At 46.7% G+C, this 21,424-nt stretch overlaps 1 protein-coding gene across 12 annotated transcripts in view; it reads right to left on the bottom strand.

The window, feature by feature from the left end:
* NTNG1 (netrin G1) overlaps nucleotides 1–16,635 on the bottom strand; it is a 158,806-nt gene extending 142,171 nt beyond the window's left edge. For 2 of the 12 annotated variants that reach the window (XM_063344163.1, XM_063344168.1), the window contains exons 1-2: nucleotides 15,320–16,436; nucleotides 9,630–10,338 (exon numbers count right to left, since the gene is read on the bottom strand). In XM_063344163.1, coding sequence (XP_063200233.1) covers nucleotides 9,630–9,875 — 246 coding nt within the window. In that variant the 5' untranslated portion in view covers nucleotides 9,876–10,338; nucleotides 15,320–16,436. Of the gene's footprint in view, nucleotides 1–9,629; nucleotides 10,339–15,319; nucleotides 16,440–16,498 lie in introns of those variants that run through there. The other 10 variants (XM_063344170.1, XM_063344167.1, XM_063344172.1 and 7 more) reach the window with 8 other exon arrangements.
* Between the last annotated feature and the right edge of the window lie 4,789 nt (nucleotides 16,636–21,424).

Below are 21,424 nucleotides of genomic sequence, written 5' to 3'. Positions count from 1 at the left end.
GCAGGGCGCATTAATTTCAATGGAAGATCACACTTTAAGTCCGGTTTAGAGAAAGTCAAACACTGACTCTTAGGCATGAAATATACATCATGATTCACCTCTACCTGATTTTTAGTTATTGAAGAATACCTTTTTTTAAAAATCAAAGCCAGTGCTTTGGATAACAAAAAGCTCGTATGTTCTTAACCTTTTATTTTCAAAAGCTTCTCTCACTTCTATTCCAGGAAAAAGGGGACTCCAGGTGCAAACTGTTGGCAAAAATTTACCCCAAAATTTTAGTGAGGAAAGCTACAATGCTTGAACCCCTTAAACCCGTTAACCCTATTACTTAATGTTTCTGTAAGTCTGAGTGAACCTGCAAAGTGAGGCACCTTGCTAGGATATTTCTGCAGGCTATCCCTACAGCATTCCTACTGCTTGGCAGATCCATATGGTCAAGGAAGCCAAGAGGCATGTCAGAGTCTGGATGGCTGCGATAAAAATAGATGGGGGAAACAGCACATCTAGAAACAGTTGTTTTAGCAGGCAGAAAACTATATTCTGCACTTCTTTCTATAGGTATGAACACTGTTTTTAAAAGATGAGGGCTTTTGTGTAGTTGTTTGCTATTGCTTCTTTTTTTTTTAACCACCTTTTCCCCCCCAGTCATTTGTAAATGTCACTCACAAGCAGCTCTGTTTCTAGTTTTCACTGGAGGAAAGCGCCTTACGAGCAGGTGTAGATGGTAAAAATCAAATTGATGAGTTAAAATGATGGCTCCTGACAGTTTCACGGATAAAAATCTAAAATGCACTAGGATGCTGGAAAGACACAGTATGTACATGTAAGAAAATGCTCCTCTCATCATAATGGTGTCCTCTTTTCAAGGTTTTACAACTACTTAGCTATAAAAATTCTCTCTGGGCTGAAGCCTGACATAAAGTATCTCTGGTATAACACAATTTCTTGCTTGTAATAAATATAATTAATTTTAATTTGCACCCTTTTCTTTCCTCTCCTTTTTTATTCCTAAATGCCATATAAACAATCTGCCTAAAGAACTAGAAGAGAAGAAATAAAACCATTTTACAGAAAATACGATACAGCAAACATCAAAGCTACGTGAAATCACTTATGCACGTTGCCAAGCCAGCTCAATGCCAAGGATTTTCATGTCCCTAGCTATATTTGTACTTGTAGATCAAGATGGTGTCACTGCAAGTGACCTGTGAAAACATAAACTTCCAGACCTAAAACGTGTTTCAACAGCCATTGTCTCTACAAGTAAATCGGGTACAGAACTAATTTCTACTTTTCAGCTAGTGAGATTGGCACCCCAGCGTACACAGGGATGTGCATCTCGTCAGTCAATTACCTTAATAGTATTGGGATTATTTTTGACTTCTCAGATCCAGCTAGTAGTTACAGGCCTTGAAAACAAGTCAAGAAATATTTAACCAATCTCTTACCTGGTTTTAGCTACTCTTAAATAGGTATGCGGGTTTTTTATTTATTGGAAATTTCAGCTTTGGCAAAACAGTATCAGTATTATTTAAAAAAAGAAGAAAAAAAAAAAGCAGCAGTGGTACTCGTACTAAAACTCAGCACCTCCCACAAATTCAGCCCTTTCTAAACTCTGTGGATAAAAACAAGTGACAGGTTTTCATCCTTGCGTAAGTAGATGGGTAATTTCCATACTTTGTCAACAGGGACTGCTAGTGCTTGTCTGGTTTTCTCTCCCTCTGCTCCACAGCACAGAGCAGAAGGGATGAGAGAGCCTGGTTATCGTCTCAGTCTCTACATTTTTTCTAATATTTTTTTTTTCTTGAATGCTCTGGCAGAATACTGTGGGCTTAAATGTTTGCATGGGGCGATTTGGGCTATGTATAGGACTGGTTGCTTTATAAGTAACGTAAATGTCTACATGTTAAAATCATTATTTGGGAGTCAACTTATCCACTTCTGCCTTCTTAAAGGACTCCAGGGGAGCCCGCTAACCAGAACGGTTGTCCTGACGTACCAGGGCTTGTAGAACTCTTGGCCAAGTTCACTTGGCTTTGTTTCAACTAAGACGCTTACAAATGGAAATTTTAATATATGGAAGTGCCTGAGGAACCTGCATTTGGTTTCCAGTGATTCTTAGCTGTTACAAAGTACAAGCCTTGCAAGAAAGAAACACAAAACTCTGGGGTTTAGAGACATACAGGTACTAAATGAAGAAGGAAATACTTGTTTGTCCAGATAATTTGGGCAAACCCGAGCAGCACAGAACTAGTTCTGCTCAGTCCTGCCAAGTAAATCCAAAATTCGCACTGTGAGACTTGTCCATCACAGCGGGAGGAAATATAATATCACAGTCCTCGTACCCTGTCCTCAAAACGAGAGGGCAGCCTGGAAAGCCTCACGCTCCACAGCTCACTCAGGGCCACGGGGCACCGCGCCTGTGACCGAAACGTGCGGAAGCCAAACGGCTGCTCCCTGTGAGGGGCCGATCCTGCGGCACCGCTCCCCCAGGGAGGGCTGGACAGGAAAGGTCACTCTGCTGGAAGGTGGATTTACCCACCCTGAGGAAAAAAAAAAAAATAAATCTTAGTTGAGGGTTCCTAGCAGGGAAGGAGTGGGGTCACTCCCAGCCCAGAGGGCCGGGGGGATGCGCTGTCCCAGCCCGGGCGAGGCATGCCATTCAGGATGCTGCTTTACTGCATTGTCTCTCTGTACCCCAGTAAATCTTGTCAGGAGAGCCTCCCTGCAGCGAGCCACAGGCTCGACATCACCTCTGCCTCCCCAGAAGGGGTTCACATTACAACATGTTGCTAGTAAAGATTTTATTTATAAAGTAGCATTGTTTTATTGCAGAAGATGGCACTAAAGGTGCTGCTGAGGGGACATTTCTGGTCCAGCCGCCCTGACAGCTAGCCATTCAGATTTCCCCATGGATGTCAGGGCATCCATTTCACAGTGGAAGCTGTTTATTTCTTTATAAATTTTCTGTTGCTGTTTCCGCACCCAATCAAGACCAAAAGCCCAAGTTCCCACAGAGCATTTGGGCAGCTCCCACCAGATGCCCGCCTTGGCCAGTGGGGGAAGGTGCTTCGGGGGTCCCAGGGTGCCGAGGGCAGGAGGGAGGACACCAGCTCAGGTATTCGCATGAACTTCATCCGCAGAGCCACAATCGCCCCCAGCAATCCCTTGCTTTCTAAGATCAATTATTATTGCAATAAATTGATCACTGCGTTAGCAACAAATGTCTAATATTTCCAGCTAACTTAAGGGGAAGAAACAAAATAGGAGAGCAAGTACCAAATGGCACTTGGCAGCGTTAAAAGCAGCAGTTAAGCAGCCTCTATGAAGTGTATTTATAAAATATACATTTTGTTAAAAGGATGCGCTTTTACACATAGTAGTGATATGTGCCTTAAAACTCTGCAACTGAAAATAAGTAGAAGCCCTTGACTTTGTTTAGGAACCCTGCCTTACCCTCAAATATTTTTAACAACTTAAGTACTTTGTGGGCGTGTTTTTGCTTTGTTTAAGGTTTGAAAACATTCCAGTACTCAAAGTGTAACTGAGGAGAAAAAAAAAAAAAAAAGGGGCAACTGAATAGAATTTTGTTAATGTGGGGACTCCTGATGTGTGATAATGAATATAATGCAAATCTGTTTTACTGGCAGTCCTCAGTTTTGATTTATGAGAAATTATTAATTTTTAGATTGCTTCCAGTTGGAAGAAAAAAGAGATTTTACCAAACCTTGGGGTTTTTTTATTCCTGCTATCATTAAGTATATCCATTTTTTTCTCTTTCATGAAACCAAGAACTCCTTTCCCAAGAGGTCAGAGGAACAAGGCACCTTTGAAGCACCTGCAGGCTGGCTGCTACCAAAGGCAGAGGTAGGCTGTCGCCTCCACGCTGACCAGCGGGAGGGAGCTGGGGGGGGACGCAGAAAGAGCAAAGGGCACATTGTGTGGTTCTCGCTTTCCTCTTGTCCTGCTGGCTGCCCTGGTCTGAGGCTGGAACATGAGGACCAAAGTGGTGCTTTTATGGGAAGAGCCACATCAGTGGGGTGGTGGAGGTGTCCTGCCCTACACAGGGGAGGGGAGAAGGGACAGGGACTGTAGCTCATCGTATAGGTCTTGTGGTATTAGAAATGGAATGAAATATCAAGTAACTTAAGAGGAAACGCCAAAACAAAAACTCCGTTCCCTGAAGGATAAGGTTATTTCCAACAATGACACTTAGATTAATGTGCTCAAAAGCATTCAAAACAGATTAATGCAGGTATTGTAAATAAAGTCTGCAATAACTTTGAGCTGTACATACTTTTAAAGTATACAACTATGAAAACCCACATTAAACGAGACGGTAACAATAGCCCCATCTTTAACTCCCTGTTCCCATTCTACTCCATGCCACCTAGTAAGATTGTACACCTGGAATTAAAATGAAGGATTGTATGTCCTTATTCAGCCCATAAAAGAAAAAAGCTTTCTTCTTATCAGCATCTCTTAATGGTATCGCTCAACACTGGTTTAAAATATCTTACCCCAGAATGCATGTATGCATGCCAAAATGCTTCCAAAAAACACATTTTTATTTCACTTTTTGATGTATACGTTACTCAGAAGAATATCTGTTCATTTAATTATTTCAGTAAACATAATAATAGTATCATTAACTACACTACAGAGTATTTTCCCTTTTTTAAGGAATATGCACCTACTTGTAATTAAAGGAATGCTATATTAATGATGCTGAAAGTCTCAGAGGGAAAAATCTAACATCCACCTCATAATATTATGCCAAAATTACATGCACAGAAGACTTTTTAATAATCTTTGTTTCTTAATTTAGTTTTGATTGGCTATGAAATACAGAGTAGCACTCAAGGGCTCAAATTTCTACTGTCATCAGCATTTCTGCTCTATAAATTGTACAGATGCAGAGGACTCCCGTCTGTAGGCTTCTTTTCAAGTTTCCGTTTAACCTACGAAGAAAATTAGCTGCAGGCAATGATAATTGCTGATAATTTCATCACTTTTTAGCCACTGGGATGTTGGATAGTGTTATGATAGCTAGTTATGATGGCTAGGTCTAAACATAAGCAGAAAATTGTATTTTAATGTGGCGATTTCAGCTGCGCACACAGGTTAACAACATAAATTTGTCTCTAGTTTGCAAATTGCAGCAATAGCCACTAGGAGTCTCCTGGTTAAGTTCGTGATGAATTTACACACTGATGCTGGTGAGGGTTTGAATGCAAACCCCATGCTAAAGGCTGGACTCCAGCAGAGGGGCCAGCCCTTCGGGGGACCAAGGGACCCGTGAGCAGCACCACAGGGGCCCACTATGCCCATAGTGGGGGCACAGCCCGCAAACGCTTCAGAAATAAAGAAATCGGAAGCCACCTACGCACTGTGTTATTGTGGGTCAAAAGATGGTGACGGTTGTGAAAAGTCAGATTTGTTTCTCTCTTATAACTGGACAGAGTTTGTGAAATTGTAACAAGTGCTTAAAAAAGGGGAAGTAGAAGATTTCTGTTAGTCACTGCTGGGGATTTAAAGCAGGTCACAAGAACTAGCATCCCCAGGTAGTTAAAAATTAGCTTACAGTATCTCTGCAAAGTGAATCCTGCAGTTCTGAAAACATGAAGTAGCTTCTTTCTCTTCTCCTTCCCCTTCCCTCTCCTCCCAGGCCAACCAAGCGTAAGCATATGGTGCCAGACAACGCACTCTCACCAAAGCCAAATTGCTCAAAGTTCATGAATTACAGACCCACAAGAATGGTCACGCTGGCTCAGACACTGCAACCAACTCTGAGACGCTGTGATTGACAAAGGACAGCCAAATTTCCTTGAAGGAATGCCACAAAAAGCAGACGTGGATTGTGTGCCAGCATGTGCGTCTCACTCTAAGCAGCTACAGATTGCTTTAAAACGGACAGGGAAGCCAGAGGCGACCAGTCAAGCCCCTCCGCAGGGGACTGGTTATCCCACAGGCAGGAGCGCTCCCTGTTGGGGAAGGGTGCTGTCACCTCTGCCCTGCAGACACACACAACTCCATGGCCAGACACCATGAGCGTTCACTGCTCTAAGCCATTCATTTGTTTATATGTTTCTTTCATGCACCTCTCCTCTCAAGCAAAATCCTCTCCCACGCCCTAAAAATCCTGAGCGTCTTTAAAAACTATGAGATTTTAAACAAATAATAATTTGGAGGACTACTTATTTGGCTTCTGCTTTTTGAGCTTCTTGGTTTCATTTTCAAACTTTTATCTGCAAACAGAAGGACTAAGAAAATAACGATGATGTTTTAAATGAAAGCTGAGAATCGCACGTAATCATAGGACTCCAGGGGTTTGAGGTTTCAGAGTAATCTCAAGAGTTTTCAACACTGAATGTCACCAGAAACTATAATGTTATTCTCAAACAGATTGCGTAAATGCAACTGTGGGATAGTTTTCCTGCTGTGTTGCTCCCTGTAATACCTACGGACGCTGTGCTGGAGATACGACCCAAAGGTACTCGCAAGCAGTGAGGTGCCACGTGCTGGGTTCAGCTACCAGCTGGAGGAGTGCTGCATTCTGCAACAAATCTGCAAAATCTGGTTATTCGGTCTGTCAACTAAACTAGCTCCCTGAGTAAAAATGAATAATGGACTCGTAAAACACTTAACTTGTTTCTGTGTATTCCCCATGGAATTAAGAGGCAAATTTTACCATGAACTGCTCATCTGCGTATGCTTGCATGCATTGCAATGCACGACTGCGTTGTGCGTTATTGCAGACTGCCGTAGAGTTTACCATAATCTCCCAGCAGGACTTGGATGAACCTCTCAGTCTGGTTGTTTCAAGGATATAATCTATGCTACACTGATAGCTGACACAGACTCAACAGCTAGTACCTTAGTCCATATAGTCTGTGGTGAACAAAAAATCGCTAAGCCTGATTGGAGAACTGATACAGAAACAGAAGAGGAGGCTGCTTCATCCTCCTCCTCATCCTGCAGAAGCAGGCTCTGCATTTTGGTACCCACGCTTATTGTTCAGATATCTGAAAGGACCCTCATCTCCTCCAAGGCATCCTTAACCTGATTTCAATAACAAAACATTGGCACAGCAGGTTTAGCAGGCAAATATCCAATACTGGCAACAATAAACCCAAGCATTTGTCTAAGTCAGCTGGGCACTTCACCATGCTGAAAAGAAACCTTTGGATCTCTGTCATCTCAGATTCGGGATTTTTTAGTGCAGGAACACGCCTAACAGGAATGCACTCTTTTCCACTGCCCACCTTCTCCACGTATGTCAGTGCTAGCTTCTTAACTCATTTTCTAAAACTAAAAATGAATGCAAAAATAAAAGATCTCCTCATTGGGAAATGCCAAAGGCTCAGCCCTACAAATATGTAAAACCTCATTTTGAAGGAAATACGTAATTTCTATATGTAGCTATAGTACAGGTAGCCATGAAGCATTTTTAGGGATGAGAATGCTCTGCTGCTGTGCAGTACCACAGGAACAGCAAATATTTCTGTCATTTTCCTAATGTTTCAAATAAGTCAAGCCATCACCACTGCTTGGCTGAATATAGTGTATATGTACAATATAAACGTATACTGAAAGCAAATACAACGGTTTATTGTGTAGGAGTCAGTCAGTCTACACTCACATCACCAAATGCGCACCCTCACTGCGCGTGCTCTGTCTTCCTCTCCCCAGTTCTTCTTTTTTCTCCACTTCTCATGTCAGGATTCTGGCGGCCTTCTGCATCTCAAGGGCTTAAGCAGCAAGTGAGCTGCAGCTGCTACCTCAGGTTGTTCCCAAGCAAACTTTCATCCCCCATCACAGCATCAAGGACCTTGCTGGGTCAAACATTTTCAGGTGGAATTCTGGCTCCATTTTTAAAAATTCGATTTAATCAAGATGTCTTTTTTCTGTTGTGTTTTTTTTTGTTGTTGTTGTTTAAAAACGTTATTCTAACTAGAAGAGTAACCAAGATAATCAGAAACTTAAAAAATTACTTAAGACAGGAACTGCTGCTGCAATGTTTATCTGCACTAAAAGGAAGAAACAAGTTTTGCTGGGCAGTTTCTTTTGCATTAAAAAAACAACTTTTCTTATTCACTACATGATGAGTTACTAAAGGTCACTGATTGAGGGCTAAATCACAGCTATTACCATTCTGAGGCAGAAAATACACTTCAAAATAAAGAAAAAGACCGTATTCCGTGGGGCATGTTGCTTTTACTTCTTTTTAAACAGTGGCTGCTTGAAGCTGCTCAGAGGTTTAGAGTGTCAAAGCCATGTCAGCAGAGATGGATTAGCGGGCAGAGAGCAAGTGGTGCAGCCAAAGGTTTACAGTGAATGTAATTTATTCACGTAGCTCTGCAATTTATCACGTGGCTATTACCATAATGTACGCGGGAAGCAGCTGCACGCGTGCACATAATGCCCTAAATGTATGTGTGGTTGGACCTGAACTCCTTACAGAACAGCAGTGGTTGAAAATGATACCATAAGGCATTTAAAGGCAAATTTCCTTCCTGTGGGGATGCTGTCACGCAGCAACAATGATTCGTACACAGGCAAATAAATATCTTGCAGACTTTTCTTGGTTATGATAACCTCGCTCATTGTTTTTTCAAATCTAAATTATGTAGGTAACATGATGTACTTTTCCAGTGCTTCGTTAATAGATGTAAGTACAAATGTTTTGCATCTCAAACTCACATTTTCTAGTCAAGGAGTACTGTATTTTCCACTCAATTTTTAGCAGAAATACTCAGTGGCAAAGAAAATGAATTCTCCATGTTTGTAAGGAGTTGAAGATTTCCTTTAACTCGAATGACCTCTTACAGCACGATCTATCGAACACTTGGGAGCAGCACAGCTGCAAAAGCTTGATATACGTAGTGTCTACCTGGTTTCTCATATCAGTACAATTATTTACCAAGCCAAACATTTCCAAAACCAGCCTGTAATTTTAGGAGCATCTAAATAAAGCAGCTTGACTTTTCCTCTCTTTTAGTTGGTTTCAATGCCTACAGTTTGAGTAGAAGTAGCAAGCTGTCAGTAGCTGGTAGAGCTGGCCCCTGCCTGAAGGCATTTCTTGCGGCACTGTTCATACGGGCAGGCATGGACCTGCTGGGATGCACCTCCTGGCCGCGAGGCTCCAGTAACGCTGCCCGTGGCTGCGTGGGCTTGACAGAGAAACTCCACCAGCCCAGCTCTCACCACCACTTTCTAAGCTTCTGCACTTTGAGTTCCTAACAACGGTCTCACGTTTGGTAATGACGCCAAATTATACCACACTATGATACTTTCCAGGTGATCAAATCAGAACCAATTCGCTCATCTTTCATGATCCGGGTAAATGCGCCCCAGTTACAGGTTAGTGCACTAGGAGTTCTACACTGCTTGCTTTTAAGTTGCTAAAAGCTGATCTAGAGAGACACCAAATTCAGACAAAGTCAAGTTAGGTCCCCATAAGCAGAACAGCTCATTTCCCAGCTTAATGTACTGCTCAGCATTTTGTTCAGCAGAACCTTTCACGTTCGGAATATGACGCAGATTTTCTTGTGCTCTAGGGCTTCCATTTTGAAGCCGTCTATCACAAATATACCCACTAATTATGCAAAATTAAAAGCTTGCCTTACCATTGCACAGAAAGTCTCAGGAGGATCTCCACATGTTATGTCTGGGGGATCCAGAGTCACTTTTACGTATTTGATCATGTCTCTGGCTTCCGGCTGGCAGGCCATGTAATCCCATACTTTTCCTTCTTCTGTGTAAATCTGAGTCTTACACACATCATAGTGTCCCCACACGGAAGGGTAGTGCTGCATCACAGAGGACACGGTAACCCAGAGGGCATGAAGTGACAGGAATCTTGACAAATACATTTCTAAATCCTTGTTATGTCACCTTTGTAAGGATGCTCAGTACTGGCGTACGTGCAGTCTATAGATTATGCATATACATACATATACATGTATATATTTTATAAAATAGGTTCCAACTCAAACGTGAAGCATTAGGATAGGGTGTTTGTTTCACTAAGTTGAAGACTTTGGTAGAAGCCACCCAGACCCCGATGACAGCCTTTCACAGCAACGCAGCGCTTGTCCTTTGTCTTATAACTTATCTGTCAGGGCTTCTTGTAAAAGATGTCCAATAGCAGATAATAATTTGTGAAGTTGCAGGTCTTCAGCTACACTGTCGATAACCCTGAGTGATCCTCCGTCTTCAGGGCTCACAGAGGATGCCCAGACGCACTGATAAATCAGTATCCGAAGCAAAAGGATGAGTGTCTACAGGCTGGTGTCTGTTTCCCATCAATCATCCTTTTCTTCTGGCACCAGCACCCTTTTAGAAACAATAAGAGTTAGAGTTATTGTCCAAGAATCAATGCATTACAAAAATATATGATATGTTGACATTTTGGAGGTTTGATGCAATATAAAGCAAATTGGTATAATATGGATAACCTTTACTGTGGGTGCTGTGCTAGAATGAACAAACTACCAAAATCATTCACAGTGAAAAGTATTTTGACATGAAGGATTTAACTTTTCGCTAACAAAGACAGATTTATAACATTCCAGGTGAGTTACAGGTTTCTGCTTCCAAAAACTGTATTTTTACCCTAGCAAAACCAGAGAGCAAACTACCGAACCCAACCGTTGCCCAGATCGTGCAGGCAGGGGAGCAGGCAGCCCGTCACCGCGGGGCAGCAGCAGGAAGGCTCTTTTATTTCAGCAACACAGAGGATGGGTATCAGGGCTACCAGGTGCTGATAGTCTCGTGGCAAGAGGACCTCAGTGAGCTCCAAAAGCCTCAGGCATTTCTCAGATTATTTTTTTTTTTAAGAGTAAGAAGTATTGCAAGCACACTTCCATTTCCTTGAAATTTTTCATTAGCATTGGAAGAGCTTTCCTCTTTTTTTTTTTTCCTTTCTTTGAACTGTGGTTTACTGATCATAAACTACCGATAAAGATAATGGTTGACTTGCAGCTTACTATAAGGATGCTTTCCCCCTCTGTTACGGCAGTCTTTTTTTCCAAGGTTTGGGGGGGGGTGTGTGTGCGGGGGGGTACCTGCTTACTCAGTGTTTATTTCATAGCAGATATATCCTCTTTCCTCTCTTGAGAAAGCAACTAGAAATTCCCTCTCTTTCTATCACAATCATATTATTACAGCTATAAAATCCTAGGATGTTGTTACAATGACTTAAAATATACATTTGCTAAAAACCACAGGTAAAAATACAAATTACGTACGAGGGAAAAATACAAAGACAGAGTAAGTACCCTAAACATGGCCAAGGAAAACCAGGGCTAGGAACTCCAACTGATTTCTCTCAGCCTGTGCCTGGCATCAGCCTGTGCCAGCTGCGGACAGGGAGCCTGGGCGCTGGGCGCTCTGCAGGAGGAGGATTTCAGCCAGCTGCTGCAGCACCTCTGCACTCGTTTCGTCTGGATGCTAAAATCTAAGCAAACCCATCAGACAGATGTTAAGAAACAACCGTTAAGTCACCCCTTTCTGCAGCCTGCTCTGCATGTTCCCAGTTTTAAATTATGCCCAGTGTCACTAAGCCTCCTACACCCCAAAAGCACGGGAAGTGGTATGTGACCCGGTGAGCTCCTCAGCATGTCACTGTGGTAACACGCACTTCCAAAACTTATCTTCAAAGCTCTTCGCAAATGGCCTCCCTATATTTAAATAATGCTTCATCTTAAACTGAGCTAAACTACAGACACTATGAAATGCCAACAGATGGTTGAATTGTGTTTCCATAGCAAAGTAATTTACAATAATTGCCGTATGGACGTAAATGCAATTTTCCATTATATTCATTTTATCAAGTGTTACCACACAACGCTCATATATTTTATCAGAATATGCAGAGAATATCTGAATTTTCATGCAATAACAATTCTCAACCAGTTCAAATATATTTAAGCTTCAAATCTGAATTTGACACAAAAGCAGAAATATCTAAGACCAAATTTAAATTAAATCTTTTTAAGAAGCACACTGTGTAGTACCACTGTTTTTGTAGCGACCTTACTTCCTTTTTTGTGTTCAGTGGGAATGTTTACTTATTATCCTGGAATTCAGTAATTCAAAGAACACTTTTCATGTCATTCTAAAGACATCTCATTCTCTTTCCCTCTAGTCCTTTTCAATGTATTTTGTTATTTTGCAGGGGGGAAAAAAACACTTCCCAAACCCCACAGTTTAGAACAGTCATTATACAAAAGGGAAACAACTGCTCTGCTAAAAAAGGAGCCAAATTATTTTAAATTTGGGACAAATCAAAACATGCACTGTATTCCAGAAGGCTTGGTCACAGTTGGAATAAACAGTAGATGAATACCATGTTTCTGTGTAGAAATAAGAAGTTACTGAGTTTAATTATCCTTAGACTACAAGCCTGTCTATTAGGGCAAAAATAGATTTGTTTAATATTTTCCTTGCTAGCTCTTCAGTTACCTGTAACCTTTCATAACTGCTGAGACTCAGATCAACTAATAAACAGAACTGGATAGGTCTAAAATAATGGGAAGCAAGCCACTACCTTAACACACTGCGCTAAAATACTTCCCATATAACGAATTCTCATTAAAGTAAGCCAGAGTCATAATGATGGTCGTTACACAGAATTATAGACTATAACATTGATCGAATTTAGTGCACTGACAAGGAAAAAGTGCAGAGGAGTGCAAGACATCTGAGCATTAGGCAGCTGTAGCAGTGTACGACAGACATTCCTGACAAGAAGCAGCCAATTATAGCTTAAATTTCTGGCATATAACCAGTTCTGATTAATAGTTTTCCGTTACATTACAGACATATTATTAATGTATTAAAAATGTCAAGCTTTGGCAAGAACTAATATGGCATGGCTCAGTTAGTCTGCAATATCTTCTTTTAATGAGCTTCCATTGATACAGAGAAAGATATTGACCAAAGCACATTAAGGATCATGCGCTGAGCGCTGCTGGGGTTTTTCTGATGGAGCTTATACGATTTGTCTTGCTTATATTTATTCCTGCAGAGTCACTCATGATATGCATTCTGCATTTCACTGCTCTATTGCTAAGGACATACCTAGTTGAATTATTCTGTAAAAAACCCGTTTAGAATAACATTTCTGAAGTTTACAGTTGTACGAGCTGCGTAGCGCTAAGCCTCTCGCTGAGGGCAACGTAAAGCAACGGGGTTTTGTCCCCAGTAACGCCTGTGCCATCTGACCTTACAGAAAAGCAATCAAACAAATCAGGAATAACTAATGTCTGGTGCCCCGATCCCCTGCACCCCACGGTGCTCTGCCCGTCGCACGCCCTGGGTGCTGGGGGTGGCAAAAAGGGAGCGACGTCCTTCCTGACCGGGGGTGAGGGAACGGTGAGCTGCTGGAAGGACATTAGCTAATGAATGCAAAGCCTCCTGGAGATCTCCTCTGTGGGGCAAATGGCGGTATGAACCGCCGAACTGTGGGATGTTTTGGGCCTTGAACGTTCCCATGTGCCACAACCTCTGCAATATGGAAAACACTGGGAGGCACCCGAGAGGCAGCAGTGGCTGAAGGCCACTTCTGCTGCTTCTGCCTTCCCCCAGAGCCCCGCTCCACCTGCAAAGGGCTGGACGTTCAGGCCACAGCGAGGATGTTACAGCCGTTTGGGAAGAACAGCACGCAGCTGACCCCCGGACCCAAACGGTCTGTGAAGGCGTCTCTGAGCACAGGCGTCCCTTTCCAGGTGGGTAACTCACACCTCACACGGCATCTCAATTCTGCAGCCGGAGCAGACGCCCCCCTCGCAAACCAGCTAAAATGCATCTCAGCAGAATCAATGCCGGGAAAGAACTTCAGATCTCCTCGGGGGTTGTTAGCAAACACTCCTCCTCTGCCTCCTTCCATCACCGTGAAAATCCACCCCCTTCCCCAATAACTCCCCCCGTACAAACGGCGTCGGCTGGACGCCCCACACCAGCTCCCTGCCTGGAAGTGGCTGTGCAAACCACACGGGTGGGCTACTGGCCTCCCTCTTTGGCAAACAGCAGGTACACGAACGAGGTAATAGAATAACGAGCGATCGCCTCTCACACAGACCGTGCAGTCGATAAAGCGCACGCTGCCACCAAGCACGAGTAAGAACGAGAGCCAAACCCGGCTATTATAATGCTCGTCAGCCTGAGGAGAACCGGCTAAAATCACGGAGCGAGGGAAGGAGCGCTGGGCTCTCCTCCCAGCATGGCACTTAAACAACAGCTTTTTCCAAAGGAAACGTGTTTTAAGTTTGTATCCCTAACAGCTGCAGCAGATGAATGTATCTAATCAAGCCCAGGTGAAAAGATCCTTGTGTCCACTCCAGTTATTAATTATTTACAGACGGTTTAGAACCTATGAAATAATGTGTATTACAAAACAGAACTAAGCCTCGCACCTGCAACTTACATTTAATAGAACCCAAGTGTTTTATTCCTTGCTACATCCAGACAACTTGAGAACCTGGTACATATAAAGCTCCGATATTTATAAAAAATCCCAACCCAACCTCTTTTATAAATGCAAAATTATTCATCTATGCAAACAAGAAGGAACCCTGTATTGAACGATTTAATACACACTTTCTATCATACTTGCATGAAATACTGTATATTCCAAACAATTGCTGTGGTGCCTTTGGACTCAAATGCTGTTCCAAACAAAGTTTAGGTTCTATTTTTATCCAGCTTATTTAACTGTTTAGCAGAAAAAGATTTCTTTGCCTCAGGAGGAATTTAAAATGTCAATACCTATTGGCTGAGGAAAATAAAATACAGCATTCTGCTACGAAAAAACTGAGATTTGGCACTATAATATTTCTGGTTTTCCCACATCATTCTTTGCTGAGTGACACCTCACACTACTGCTGCCATTGCTTGCCGGGTATCATCAGCTGTCAGCATATGCAGTAAAAGCACTTCAGCTATTTAAATTTTAGAAGCTTTGTACGTAGCAGCTTTAAGTTTTTCCTCTAGAATCTTTATAATTGTGGCTTACTGCCTTAAATATCTCTGTGCCTAGCATTAATCTGTTCTGTAAGTTTTTCCTCTCAATTTAAGTCAGTATTTGGGGCGGTTGCAGTTTTTTTGGTCGTTATTTTTCACCCTCAATAAGGTTATAAGCCTCAATAAGGCATGCTCCTCGGGCAGCGTATCCGGGGTACAGGGCTACCAAGCGTTTAAGTCGTGGTGTGAGCTCTTGACTTTCTAACTGCAAGTTCTTAGCCTCAAAACTGAATGAAAATGAAAGCCTAATGAATCCTGAATTTGTTCCATGCTATTGCCAGATTTTACATACGTAGCTATAAAGTTGGTGCCGCTTCTTATCACTCTCACAGGGTTGAGGGTTGGTGGCAAAGTCCAGGACTCCGTGAGAATATTGCTGCTAGCTGCCGGAAACGCTCTGGTAAACATCCTTTAAAACTCCAAAAATATGCCAGAAATCAGCCTTTATTTTTTTTTTCCAGATTAAAAAAACAAACCAAAACAGCCCCCCCACACACCAAAAAACAAGTCGGGGAAAGTTCTACTGTGTTTGTCTTCCCTTCGACTGGCTGCCCAGGCCACAGCGTCTCATCCTCAACCGCATTGTCCTTAGGCAAGACAGTGATTTATTCCCTCTTTAAAAGCATCTCCACCGTTTGTTTCACTCACTGTCTCCGCCAACATCCCCGCAGAAGTACGGCTGGCTCGCGGCACATCAGATCCGGAATATCGAAAAGTTGATTGCAGAACGATAAAAGTATATTCAGCAGAGGCCGAAAATGCACATGCACCAACTTTGCGAGTACAAAAGCATCTGTTTTACCGAGCTGAGCCGATCCGCGCCGCTCACCGCCCTGGGGGGGGTGGGGGGTTCTTTAGGGCTTTAGCGTGTGTGCGGGAACGCTCAGAAAAGCCGCCTGCAATTTCCGACGCGAGGGAGGGAAGTGTTTCCAGGTTGGGTACCAGCGACCTGGCCGCTGCTCCTCGGCCGGGGCCCTCTGTCCCTCCGCCCCCGCCTTCTGTCAAACGGGACTTTGGATCTTCCCGCCCCTCCACCCCTTCCCCCGCGCGGGAAGATCCGCGCTGAGGGGCGGGAGGGTCGGGCGCGGGCCCCTCCCTCGGGGCTTCCCCTCAGGGCTTCTCCCTTCGCCCGCGCCCCGCGGACGCGCCCCTTCAAAGCCCGGCGAGGCGCCCGGCGGGGCCGGCCGGAGTTCCGCGGAGGAGGGAGTTCCGCGGAGGAGGCAGCGCCGCGCAGGTACCGCCCCGCCCTGGTCCGGCCCCGGCCGCGCTCCGCTCCGCGCGGGCGGCAGGGGGCGCGCGGCCCGCGCAGATCCGCCCTGGGTGCGCGGCCCGAGCCTCCCCGGGGGCTGGGGGGAGGCACGGCGGGGGGACACCGCACACACACCTGCACAGCACAGACCCCCGCCGCGCAGCCCAGCCCCCGCCCCCTCCCGCCCCGGGGTGCGCGGGGTTGCGGGCGGGCGGTACTCACCGCTCGGGCTCGCCCTCGCCTCACCGCGGGGCGGCGCGGAGCCGGCGCGGCGCCGGGACGCGCTGGGGCTCCCTCGGCGGCGGCATGAGGGGCCGCGGGGCGGGCGGGGGGTGCTTCCCCCCGGGAAAGTTGCCGGCGGGGCGCGGGGGGCTCGGCGGGGGCCGCCGCCGGCCCTAGGCACTTGTCGGCGTCGAAGTTTGGCGGTGCGCGGGCGGCGGGCAGTGCGCGGCGGCGGGGCGGGCGGGCGGGCGGCCGCTCTCCTCCGGCGCTCGGCGGGGCGGCGGGCGGTGCGCGGGCGCGCAGATCATCGCCGCGGAGGCGGGTGCTGCCCGCCGGGGCTCCCCGCCCGCCACCGCCGCTCAGGGCGGGGGCGTCCCCATGCGGGGCGGCGGCATGAGGCGCGGGGCGGGCGGAGCGCGGCCGCAGGCGCGGAGGTCTTCGGGCGGCGCTGCCAAACTTCGGGTGGCGGCGGCGGCTCCTCACTTCGGAGCGACCTCCCCGCGACTGCCGGCGAGCGGGGCGGCGGCAGCTACCCCACCTCCGGGCCCGCGCCGCGCGCGGCCCTAGCGCCGCCGCCGCGCCCGCCCCCCCGCCGCCGCGCTCCCCGCCCCGCCGCCCCCGCCGAGCGGACCGGAGCTGGCGGGGGGAGGCACGGCCGGCACCGCCTGCCCCACGGAGGGGGGGACCCGGCAGTGGCGGGGCTGCGGGTGCTCGCTCCCAGCTGGAGCGGCTTTATTTTTCCTTGCTTATTTCGGCGTCAGCCCGGTAACGCGCACACGGGCATCGCCGAAAGGGCTTCTGCCGTGCGAGCCCCCGCGGGCTGAGCCCAGCGCCCCGCCGCAGCGGCGCTCGGGCCGCGGGGACGGGGCAGTGTCCCGCCCGCCTCGCTGGAGGGTCCCTCCGCAGGGCTGGACGTGCCTGGAAAGCGCCGGTCCTTCCGCCGCCCGCAGCACCGAAGTGCCGCCGAAGCGCAGAGAAAGCGATATTTGTTCTCTTGTGGTGCGGCTGTGACCGCCCTCCTCGCACCCGTCCTTCTGAGCTCTGGAAAGATGCGACAGCTCCGGCCCCGCGTTCTGCCCTGCCTGCCCGGTCCCCTCCCGCACCCGCTCCGCTCCTGTCGTTTCAATGAGAGATGAACACGGTTCTCCCCTTCAGAATTCTGCAGGCTTTAAAACAGTATCTAAAACTAATAATGATGAGTGAGTCCCGTAGTTGCCCTTACTCCTGGCAACTACCCGATCACTGAGTTTGACCGACTCCAGGTGCCAGCTCCGGGCAGTCAGACACTGGCTGCATTGAGAACACTGAGGAGCTGTGTTTGTCGTTTGTTTGTGTGTTTTGCATGTTAAGAGGTGTTAAATGTGTTTATGTAGGCAGCAGTGTCGTCGTATTCGGTTGACAAGATTTGGCATTTTGCAATGCCAGGACGTAACCAGATGAAGGATGTAACCAGATGAAGTGAGGCAATGGATTTCTGGTAGAGTAAGAGACTTGTTCTCCATTTGGGCCATGGAACTTTGTAGGTTGTGTGAATAACTGGCAGGAGCCATTAAGAAGGACATTATACTTCTTTCCCTTACGGCCAGCTAAACCAGCAAAGTAAAAAAGATGCCTTCTAGTTCCTCCTTTCCTTTCCATGGGGAAACAAAATTCCCTGTGTGGGTAGTGGTGTAACTTCGCTCTTTCCATTCCTTCCCTGGCATCTCTGTGGCTGTTAGTGCAGGTACCACATACATGGAAAAGCCATTTGTGTGGGAAAGCCAGGAATGATCAAAGGAGTGGGAAAATTAAGCTTCGGGGTTTTTCAGCCCCCAAAGCAGTTCTTGCTCTGTTTGCAGCCTCCTGGTGCAGGGAGATTGTCCCTGAGATGGTGCAAAAGGATATAAGATGAAAATGAGTAATTTTCTCTTTCCACTTGAACTGGAAGTGTGTCAGGCATCGAGGCTCCATAGGGCCTTTTGTAAAGGAGAGGGGCAGAGTTTCACTGCAGCTGGAAGAAATGGGTTGTTTCCAGAGTTACAAGACAGATGGCCAGCTTTACAGTGAAGTGCAAAACCCTGTATGCACTGAGCCAAGTCCCTGCAGTGGCACGTGCGGATGGACCAGCCCCGCTGCCCATGACAGCTCTTGGGGACCTCTGCCTCGGAGGTGCTCCAGGCATGGTGGCTTTGGCTGGCTGTGGGCCAGTCCGGGACAGCTGTTTGCAGATGCTGGAAGGTGACTGTTTTGGGAAGGCTCGAGGAGGGCTCTCTTGCTTCAAACTTGAGTTGGGAGAGGAAGACTTCTTTCTGTGTGCAGAGAGCACAGCTCTTCACGTTATGATAATACCAGTGGTGTGGTTGGTGGAGAGCCGAGCCGAGCGTGCTGCACGCGCCTGCTCTGCTCCTTGTGCTGCTCAGGTAGCCTGCCCTAAACCTCACCCACGGGGACGCGTTGGAAGTTTTCCATCCTCCATGCAGAGCCTTTGGCCTGTCTGCTACGACCATCGCTTGGCTGGTGGGACTGGCTGGCCACAAAGATTAAAGGCAGGACCAAGTCATTTGATATGTCAAACCTCATTAAGTTCTTCTGCTAATGATATTAGCCTCCTCTGTATCAAAGCTGGAGCAGCTGGTTTGAGTGCAGTGTCACCAAGTGTGAGATTAGATGTGCTGTACTGGTAAAAATGATGGCCAAAAATCAAATTCAGTCTGAGAATGTGGCCAAACTTCACAGCCAAATTTTAAGCTCATCAGAAAAAAGGGATCCGATTTAAATTCTTTGTCACAAGGCTGTTGCAAGGATGAAAAAGCAGATGGAATTCGGCAGCTAGAGGAGACTTGCCTGTGTTGTTTTTTTCCTTGTTAGAGTCATAAGCTGGAGTCAAATGGGGAAAGGACGATGCCTTTGTAATCAAACGGAAAATATTGTGCAAATGCCTGTATTGAATTTCTAATAGCCCCTTTAGTAGTGAGAAACAATTGTTCACATGTAAATGGACTGGGGAACTCGCTGCCACAGCACCTTGAGACTGGACTTTAGCAGGATTACTAAAGCAGATTTGATATTTAGACAGAAAATAAGATTAACCAAAGTTTGAATGGAATATTTAAAAGCATGCAGACTACTGAAGGTCCCTCTACCTGCCTTACTGTGTTAGAAATTGGCTGAAATGAAGATTTAGCCAGTTGTTAAATACCAAAGGATGGAAAGTCACAACACTGGGAACCTGTTATGTTGAAAGTGCTTCCAGCAGTATTTCTTATGTCTTCTCAGTAATAGCTGGTATTGGCCCCTAACGGAATCAGGGAAAGGGATTAATTTTTGATGACTGGCCTGAGCATGGGAGCACCCATGCCTGTTAGGATACTCCTTGCTACGAGGCATAATTTCTCCTGGAAGCAGCATAAATTGCTGGCACAGAATGGTAGTGCAAACTTTTCTGTGCAACACCAGCTGAACTGCGAGTTTTTAACCAAGTCCTAAACCTAATCGAGCTCTGCATGATTTCCAGCTGCAGTTTGGATATTTAGTGCATCCCCTCATGTGCTGTTATGAATCTTTTATTACCTGCTCTAGTCCGAGTTGACCTCTAATGATACAGCAGAATTATTTTATTAATGCATGTCCCCACAGCAGAGGACCGCCGTGTTGCCGTTGCCTGAAGCGCCGGGTGTCCCTGGAAATGTGTCCAGCGACATGGGGAGCTTCCCTGCCTGAAACGCAGCGTATGGGTATCTGAGGCCTGAAGTGAAATATGCAGATGTGACGTGACGCAGCAGCCGAGGCCTGACCTCAAACCGAAGCGGCCGATGGTGGCAGGGCAGCGGGGAGCAGGCAGCGGCCGCAGCCACTGGGGGCTGAGCGGCGTCGGGGAAGGTCCCGCTGTGCAGAGAGCGGCTCGGTGCCACGGTGCGTCTCTGCGCCGCGGAGAGGCTGCCTGCTCCATGTGCTGCCCTGCTCCCCTGGCACGCTGCGTACACCCTCCTGACCTCTTCTGCCGGCAGCTGAAGGAGGTTTTGCCAAGCAGCAGGCAAAAGGTGCGGGAGGCGAGAGCAGGAGGAGTGCTAGCTTGCCCCTGCTTACCTCAGCTGAGCTGAGACAGGGGTAGAAATAGCCAAGAAACGGCGAACTCTCCCAGAGGCAGAGCTCGTCTGTCCACTTTATTGCTGCTTTGCCCACAGTAGTTTAACCTCCTGTAAAGTCAATTGGTTGGCGAGGATTTGAATGTTGGTCTGGGCTCGCACCTTTAGTGCCTCCAGCAGCGTCATTTCCAGCAGAATGATTGGAAAACTGTATTGAGATAAATGACAAAATCAAAAGGCTTCTGCATGGGTGCAGGCAGGGGGACAAATCCTGACTCTGTTCAGCGGAGCGGCAAAACCGCAGACATTCCTAGCAGTGTTCTGCCACTGCCTGAGCTTCAGCACAGCTCAAGGGCAGGGGACAGGGAGGCTGCTGAAAAAAAAAATGTCACCCCTTGCTCTGAAACCTCTATCACAGTACAGTTTGCAAGAGGTTTTCTCTGAGCGGGATGGATGGCAGAACAGAAAAATGCTGGCAGCTACAAGTGCCTTGTCTAGACCAGAGCTTCCATCATAGTGCTCTTCCCAGAGCGGACACGGCTAGCAGCGCTGGGGAGTTTTAATGGAAAAGGCCGGTGGAGGCACACAGTCCTCTCAAAAGCCCTCCAGCCCCCGAGTAAGGTAATCCGGGCGGCCAGCTGGGAGTATGGTGTTGCACTGATGCGCACCACATAAAGAGATACGCGAGTCTGACATCCTACTCCTGCCTCCGTTTCCGTATGGCTTGATAATGACTTTTTCTCCTTAGAGGGTAAGGAGATCTTTCCCAATCATGTTTCAGGGCTGAGAGCTTCTCTGGGCAGGACATCTTGGTCTGAAATCTTGAAATTGTGAATGTATGAAATCCGGGAGAGAGACTACC

Source organism: Chroicocephalus ridibundus, chromosome 8, assembly GCF_963924245.1.
Source record: "Chroicocephalus ridibundus chromosome 8, bChrRid1.1, whole genome shotgun sequence".
NCBI lineage: Eukaryota > Metazoa > Chordata > Aves > Charadriiformes > Laridae > Chroicocephalus > Chroicocephalus ridibundus.
Note: the sequence above shows the minus strand (reverse complement) of the source record. Positions and strands in the feature narration are given on the sequence as shown.